This window comes from Balearica regulorum, chromosome 1 (genome assembly GCF_011004875.1).
Source record: "Balearica regulorum gibbericeps isolate bBalReg1 chromosome 1, bBalReg1.pri, whole genome shotgun sequence".
Classification (NCBI taxonomy): Eukaryota; Metazoa; Chordata; class Aves; order Gruiformes; family Gruidae; genus Balearica; species Balearica regulorum.
In genome coordinates, this window is record NC_046184.1 from 2068059 (window position 1) to 2076516 (window position 8458).

At 52.7% G+C, this 8458-nt stretch overlaps 1 protein-coding gene across 1 annotated transcript; it reads right to left on the bottom strand.

The window, feature by feature from the left end:
- Window positions 1-1017: 1017 nt before the first annotated feature.
- On the bottom strand, window positions 1018-3658 carry UCN3 (urocortin 3). The gene is made up of 2 exons (XM_010310203.2): window positions 3574-3658; window positions 1018-1501 (listed from the first exon to the last, which is right to left on the bottom strand). Exon 2 carries the CDS (start codon window positions 1486-1488, stop codon window positions 1018-1020), a length of 471 nt encoding a protein of 156 aa, XP_010308505.1. The 5' UTR covers window positions 1489-1501; window positions 3574-3658.
- Between the last annotated feature and the right edge of the window lie 4800 nt (window positions 3659-8458).

Genomic DNA, 8458 nt, shown 5'->3' on the forward strand with positions numbered 1-8458 from the left:
GAGCTAGGCTGGGAGGTGAAGGGAAAGGGAGATTTAGAGGAAGGGATAAATAGTCCAAGGTGAAGGGGTTGGAGCTTGTTGAGCTGAGGCTCAGTGGAGGGTGGAAAAGAGTGAGGTGGACAGGGATGGTCTGTGTATGGGGAGCTGAAGTCCCAGAACTGGTACAGAGGTCTACCAAGAAAGGGAGAGTGGTGGAGAGCTGGACAGGGGTAGATTGGGCAACATGGACAAACCCCATGGGGTCTGGAGCAGCCAGGGAAGCACATGCAACTCTTGGGGTCCAAACACACCTGAGGCCATGGGGTGGCCCTGGCCAGGGTCAGCCCATGGCCTGGAGGTGCTCATTAAAGGCCATGTGGATGGGGAGGTTGATGCTGTCCCAGCTGCAACTGCTGAAGGTGCCGGTCAGGACAGGCGTTGTTGCAAGATGACCTTAAAATCTAGAGAGTCCCCCAGGAGAAGAAACTGGGAAATCCCTCCTGAGGTCCCCTGATCAGTCTTGCTTTTCCCTTCCCAATGCAGTGATGACTGTGTGTAGGGGTGGCTTGTGTGTGGGGACTTGGGAGGGATTAGGGTCTGGAGGGACTTGGGAGGGATTAGGGTCTGGACTGTGGTGGGGACACGGCCATGAGGTTGAGGTGGAGGGAAGTTTTGGAAAGGCTACAGGCCCAGACAGACCCAACCAAGCACCCGGTGGAGACGATGGGAGAACAAAGCATTGGAAACTCAAGAGATCGTAGCTTTAATAGGGACCTTCCTGAGGTGACACATCCTTTTGTCCTGCTGTGGACATGAGCCTCTTCCCCATGCATGGAAATGTCCAGGAGGAGGGACGGACGAGATTGGGAAGGAGAGAAGGAGGAAGAAGAGATATGAAAGTTAGGTAGCTCTATGGGTCAAAAATATACAACACTGATATCGTACACAGCCATCAGTCCCCTCTGGCCAGCAGGCTGGGGCCGGGTGGTGGCCCCACGCAGCCAGCCCTGCTCCGAGTCCCCCCTGCCCCACGGAAGGTCACTTCCGCCGTCCGATTTGGGCCATGAGGTGCGCGTTGGCGGCGGCCTTTGCCCGCAAGTTCTTGGCTTTGGCGATATTGAAGAGGATGTTCATGATGTTGGTGGGGACATCAAGGGAGAGGGTGACCTTGGTGCGGCGGTCGCTCTTGGCCCGGTTTTGGTAGGTCTTCCCCTTCACCTGTGCTTGAGAGACATATTTGTAATGGCCTTCTCCCGGGAACGTCCTTTTCCCCATCTCTTCATCCACCGCGTCCTCCCCCTCCTCCTCCTCAGAAGCTTCCTCTGGTGATGGGGAGTCGAAGCCGCGCTTGTCCAAGATGGCGTTTTCCTCTGGGCGGCTCTTCTGGGCTTCATTGAGGGCCGCGTTGAGGCAGCTGAAGATGGAGGCAGTATTGTAGAGGTGGAGAGCCCGGCCGGTCTCAGCGGCGCAGAGGAGGGCAAGGAGGAGCAGCAGCCTGGTGTGGGGCATTGTGGTGGCCTGCCTGGTGGAAACAACGTGGGGAGGGCAGAGATGGCCATGAGCTGCCCATGGGGCCCAGAGCAGAGCACCATCATCTCCATGTCCTCCCACATCCCAAGGACTGGGTTGCCCTCCCAGGTTCTGCACTCTTGGGTTCGCCTCCCAAGTCCTCCCATCCCATCTAATGGTTAGGGCAAGTGGGAATGAGTTGTCCTGGGGCATCCTCCTCCAAGGTGCAACCCCCCAGCCCTTGGTTTTGGGGTGCTGGGTGGGAGGTGGGATGTCCAAGGTGCTTTGCAAGGCTGCAGCCTCAGTGGAGGAGAAGATTTGGCCATCCCTTTGCTGAGACACAAGTGCCTGCTGCAGGAGAGCTGGTTTCTACCATGGGCACCTCCTTGCCTGGGGCAATCTCATTGCAGTCCCCATGCAGCCCTCTCTACATTGCTAACACCTTCACAGAGTAACTGTGTGTACCACCAGCTGCTGTAAAGGTGGGTTTGTCTTTCGGCTCCTCTCTGGTCAGCCTGAAGCCACCGGAGATGTTTCTGTGCTCTCTGAAGCTGGAAATTGCCCATCCACTCGCTCATCCAACTCTGTCCGAAGAGGGCATGGAGTGGGACAGCTGGCCCCAGTGCTGGAGGGGTGATCTGCCACCTGTGCAGTGGGACGGTCCCACATCTCCTCTCCAGCCCTGGCCTGGGGTGCTCTGGGGTTGCCCATCACCCCACGGCTCCATCCCCAGGACCCCCCTCCACCCTGGGTGCAGGACAGGCTGCCCCATCTGATGGCACATTTGGGGCACAGTTCCCCAGTGGACAGCCCTGCCATCGTTCCTTGGGCACCTCCAAAATCACAGCACGGCAGCATCACCCCCTGCTTGACATATGGTCATTTTTGGGTCTCGGGAGGGCTGAAAACCTTGGGATAACCATCCTACTCTGCAAAACTTCCCATCTCTGAGTCCTGTCTCTCTGGGAAGCAACCCATCTCCCTGTATACCCACCTGACCACTCAAAAAGGCCACCTAAAAGGCCACAAGGGATCTCCTGGTGGGGGGTCTTTGCCCATGTTGAGGTCAGATGAGTGTCCCTGGGGCCAGCCCCGAAGGCACAAGGGCTCTCCAAGTGCCTGGAGGCGTGCTGGCATTCCCAATCTTCGGGCCCCATCTTGTGGCAAGCACGTCGCATGGCAAGCCCTGGATGGGGGACAGTCCCCAGGGGTGTAGGACCCTACCTGGGTCTGGGGTTTCACCGCTGGTTTGGGGCTGTGAGCTGCTAAGTTATCTCCTGTGGGGATGGGAACGTGGAGGGGCCAAGGAGGCTGGAGAAGCCCTTGGGAAGCTGCTGCAGAGCGGGATGGCTCCCGTGGGTCTCCGTGGACATCTGTATCTCGAGGTTACAACTGAGGGGCTGTTAGGTGGGGGAGATGTCCTCAGACCCATCCAAAATGAAATCAACCCTCTGTCACCCTGGACCCTTCTGCTGCTGAGCCACAGACCCTGAAACTGCTGTCACCTTAACTCTGCCCTTGGCTGTCACTCGGAGGGGGAGGTTTGGGCAGGTTTATCCCCTTAGCTCTGCCCTTCGCTGTCCCGCAGATGGGGAGATTGGGGCAGGATTTGAGGGAGCCTCTCGATTTCCACGTCTTTGCCTCACTCGCCCCTGCACAAAACCCCACAGAGCTCCCCCGGGGCAACAACCACCCCCCTAATTCTGCCCTGCATCCACATGAGATAAGAAGGACGTCCAGCAGCCGTGGTACGACCCAGGCGTCACTGGCAAAGCCGTCGCTGTAGGACGCGGTGGGAAAACCCTTCCCAGGAACACAACCCCTACGCGAGGCTGATTCGGGACCCAGAACTGTCCTTCCTTCATTCCCAAATCAGACATTTAAATCCTGGGACTTAGTTTTTGCTCGCAAATTCTCAACAGGACAAACGTCTTTCTTTCATCCCAAAGCCTTCCCCTTTGCCGCTGCCTGTCAGCCCCAGAAGCAGCAGCCTCACAGCAAACTCCTTGCAGCCCCTGATAGCAGAATGGAGCCGGGGAGGGACGGGACTTGGGGCATAAATTTAGAAATTATTAAATTTCTCACCCCTGCCTGCAGCCCCTGGGGACACCGTTTGGCCCCCGAGCTGCTCGATGGAGAGCGGGAACGTCTTTGAAAGCGCTTGGCAGAGACGGCACGTCTGCTAGGAGAGAACTGAGCTAGTTGGAGCTGCCGCTGCCTTCTCTGGAGCGGCGGAGCAGCATCTCGACCTCACCTCTCCAACTGTCTGAAATGGGTGGCTTGGCCCCACGGCCGGCTGGGGCTTTATTCTGCTTAGCAAAACTCTTTGGGGACCTCAGCTGAGCAAGGGGAAAGGCAGAGCAAGGGGGAAAAGCAGCTGAAACGCATCCGCACCCAGCACCTGGTTTCCTGGTCTTCAGCTGTGGGATGGATATCCTGGCAAAAAAAAAAGCAAAAATCAAGGCAAAGCAGCAAAAAAAAAAAAAAAAAAAAAAGCAGCATCTGGCTGTGCTGGCAGACAGCAAAAGCTGATATTTTGATGTGGTGGTTTTTTTGGTTGGGTTTTTTTTTTTTTTTTGCATGGGGGTTTTGTGCCCCAGTATGCCAGAAAGTTTTTTTGGATCAGATAACAAGCTGGAATTGTGTTTTCCTCCCCCCTCCTTAAAAAAAAAAAAAAAAAAAAAAAAAAAAAAAAAAGGCAAGAAAAGAAGAAAAAACACCTGTGGTGCATCTGAGGAAGTCGGAGTTAAATCTGCTGCTGCCGGAGGGTGACCTGTGGGTGCCATTCCTGCGGGTGGAAATTGCCGGGATGCCCGTGAGCAATTTATAGGCATTATATCGAGATGGTACCGACAGCCACGGCAGGACTATTTGTATGGGCTGAAGATCTGCCTCTCGGCTTTAAAAGAGAAAAGTAAATTCCTCTGGCAAGGCAGCTCTGCTAACTGGGAACAAAGCTATTTTCTGGTTATCGCAGGCTCCTCGGCAGCAGAGGCATCGGATTAATTTTTTTTTTCCCCGTCAAAAAGTAAGTCTAGAATAAAATAACACTGTGGATGAGACCTGTAGACCTTTTAAATTTTCTCTGTCTGATGCTGCCTCCACTTTCCTAATGAATCTCTCCTGACGATGCTGATTCCCAGGGCTCTGAAATTCAAGCTGACCCGGTGGGGATGGGGCTGTGCCTTCCTCCTCCCCATCCCTTTAACCACAGCAGTGATTTGTCTCCCCACTTTTCGTTTTCCCAAGATTTCCAAACCCTTCCTATGCTGCCCAGCCTGATCTACCTCCAAAAATTGTTATAATAATAAAAACCATATTTAGTTAAGAGGGAGGATGGGGGGGAGTTTCTTAACACAATATCTTGAACTGCTTTTCCCTATCCTGCTGTTTTGGTTTTTTGGTTTTTTTTTTTCTCTTCTTGCAGAGAAATGTGGAACCTGATTTACCAAGGAAAGCACTGAAATATTTAAAGTTTGTGCAAATGAAGCTGGCTGCTGGTTAATAAATGAAATCCAGGCACTCACCTGGTAGTCCTCGGTGGTCGGGACGGGAAGGGGTTGCTGCGGACTCACTCCGAGGAGAAAGGCATCAGGCGCGTTCCCCTGAACTTCTGCACCCTCGCTTTTCTTTTATTGTTATTAAGAGGGCTGTGATATTTTTTCTCTCTATGGAAACGCTTTTCCCCTCCCTCGTGTATATATAAAAATGAGTGATCACGGGGTTTGAGTCGTAAGTCCAGACGTGGAGCCTTCATTTGGGCATGATTTCATTAAAATGAAATCAGAGGGAGCTGGCAACGTCACGGGGCTGCGGTGCCTCTCCCCATTCAGAAGGAAAAAAGAGGGGGGAAAAAAAGACGTCTCAACCCGACAGCCTGGTGAGAGTCACACGAAAACAGGGCTGTCACCAACACCTGGACTTTGCAGGATCACGCAGACCCGCTTTCCCCCCACTCCTCCAGGTACCCAGGCACTTGGTGCAAGGATATTTTAAATGCAAAGGTTTTTATCCCCCCCAAGGATGCCTGTTGGGGGTTTTAGTGTTGATTAAGTGTTATCCAAATTAATGTGTTTCCATTTGAAGAGTGGGGCTGGTGCAGCACCTTGGCAGGGTTTTGCCTCGGGGCAGTGCTCATAACCCCCATCCTCAGCAGGTACGGACTTGCCCTGCTCACACTGCTCTGCTTTCTGCCTGGTTTCCCATCTCTGGGGGGTTTTCTCCTCCCATGCAGGCAACCCCTGGAAGATTGAAATTTTGGGGAACTCCTTCCAGGGTGTGGAAGAAGAGGGGTGTAAGGATAATGTGTGTCTTGAAAAAAAAACCAACCCTCAACACCTCAAACTCCCCAAACCTACTGAGGTCCAACAGAATTAACTCAGATTGTCCCAAGACAGCAGCCAGGCAGGAAAAAACCCCAATCTGTGGTCCCAGTACTGCTCTGGTCCTGGCGTGGTCAAAGAGAGGTCTCCTGCAATGCCCCATGGTGCTGGTTTGCAACCAAAAGTACTTTGTGCTACAAAGAGGATGGGGATGAAGATCTCCCTGCTGGAAACAGGGGTTTTTCCATGTGATCCTGGTTTGAGACACCCAAAGGTGTCAGGTGGATGGTCCCTCCGATGGCCACTGCAGATTTGTGGCTGGGCTGGGAGCTCCTGATGGCTCCGGGACGCTGCTCAGCCCTGCCTGGTTATCAGAGCTTCCCTCTGAAACCTGCTTTGAAATGCCACCAAGCTGGTGGGGTGCAGTTATGCCTGGGAAGGGACAAATCCTACCCAAAGTTGGGCAAAACCCTCTGAGGCCTCCTCCAAAAGGTAACAGCAGCCAATAGTGAAGCTGGATGGGCTCTGAGTTAGGATGGGGAGATATTCTCACTGCTGGGCCACACCAGTGATGGTCACAGCTGCTCCTTTGGAGAAAAGGAGCCATGACTGTGGATATTCTTGGATGAGCATCTTTGCGATTCTCACCCAGCCTCTGAAGATGCTGGCCGTTGTCTGAGAGGCAGCAACTGGTAACGGTGAGAGCTCCCCTTTGGATTCAGTCCTGGGTAGAGCGTTCTCCCTTTCATCACCTCCAGATGTTGGCTGAGACACGTCAGGATCCACTGCTCCAGCAATTCACTTCTCTTTCGTTTTCATTTGAAGCTTTCAACTCCTGGGCTGACATTTTCTTTTCCCCTCCTTCACTGAGACCTGGAAGGTGGTTTGGTTATCAAATCTTTGGAGCCTTTGCTTGTATTTTTGGGCAAGGAAACCACTTGCAGACTTCAATGCAAAGACCTGGGTGGGAAACTGCATTAGAGGGACTTTTTCCCAGCAAAAGCAAGGGAAATCACCTCCTGGCCACCACTCCTCACTCCTCTTCTTCTGGCAAACCCTCGTGGGCTCATTTATTGCAGAGAGATGAGGTATCTCTAAGGGCTGCATGGTCCCTGGAGCTGATGCAACCCTTCAGCTCATGGTCTGCAGTGAGGAAGCAGTGATAGATGAGAGCTAGTTCCAAACCATCCCCTGTGGTGGAGGTCCATTAAAAATTATTTCCCCTTGCGCTTGTTGCAGATGCACGAGTGCTGATTCTAAGCAACCTTTGGCTTCCTGCTTGACTTGTGTCCTGCATTACCTTCCTCCATGGGGTAAGAAGGGCTTGAGTCAGCACTGTTAACCATTAGCTTAATTAGTGTCGGCAGACCAGGTGACATTGCACGTCAGGGCCTGAATCTTAGCAGAAGGTATCTAAAGCTTTTAAAAATATATGCAATTCCTTGGGTGGTGCTAAGCTCCACCCAGGTTTGATTCAACCCAGGTTTGACTACCTATGGAAGAAGGTTTTGTGCCTGGGTTGGACAGAGAGGCCTTCACCAGCGTTTTTCTCCCATGGTGCCTCTTTGGAGAGATGTGTTGTGCATCCTCTTGCTCCCTGAGGGCTGCAGATATTGTTTGTGGTCCTTGTGGAAAGCTCAGGAGACCCTTGGACATTGGGTCAGACCACTGATAGCCCTGAATGCTTCAGAGTGGATTGGGGACCCCCCTCCTCTGATTTTTTTGGTCTGGGGATGGAAGAAGGGGGTTGAGCACGTAAATACATGTGAGATGGGAGCTCTGAGTGCGGACCTGGCCAATGGGTGCTTTATGAAATCTTTGTGGTGACTTAGAAAGTGGGTCCCCTCTACCTACTGGAAGGGGGTGACGCCATCCCTGCCTTGGCTTCACATCCCATTGGGGTAGAGGATACTTTCAAAGGGTCAGGGGAACCACTGGAAATGTCTCTGGTAGCATTTTGGACTCAATTGTCACCTGCTCAAAGGACATCAGATGAGGAATGCAAAAGATGTGGAAAGGTTATTACTTCTGTCATGGGGCATGGATCTGGAATCCCCCAGCCCCAAAGGCAGGGCAAAACTGGTACCCCAGAAATCAAGGCCTGGTGCACCTCTCTGATGCAAGGACCTGGTGTCCCTGATCACCTCCAGGAGCTTCAAGTCTTCAGGAGAAAACTGAAGCCCTGCTATTGCCAAAATGACTGGGAACCCAGGATTCAGGTACTTGGGGAAGGGAACATAGCTTAGAGAAAGGCGTGATGTCAAAGTAGATTGATTAAGCCATCCTAAAGCGCAGTCTTTCCCAGAGCTGGTGAGGTCTTTAACTTGTTTCAGTGTATCTCCAAAGTGAATTAAATTATATGAAGACCATAGGTTGGGAGGGGGTAAGGTCTATTTATCTGCATCCACACAAGTGACGGCTGCTCCGCCTTTGCAACCATCCTGTCCCTTGTGGTGAGGTGGGCATCCTCTCTCACCGAAGCTTTCTTGAGTTTGGTAGGAGAGCATGTGTGATGGAGGGAGAACGTGTGAGCGTGTAGTTTTTATCCATTGCAACTGCTTCAGGCTGTCCCCATGGGTTGTGCGTGCTCCGAATGGTTGGAAATGGGGTGTTCAGCCCTTCCTGGATGCTGGCTGCAACAAGATGAC

What these genes read in the sequence shown, in the direction of transcription:
- UCN3 (XM_010310203.2), bottom strand. Translation starts at nt 1,488, where the DNA reads ATGCCCCACACCAGGCTGCTGCTCCTCCTTGCCCTCCTCTGCGCCGCT.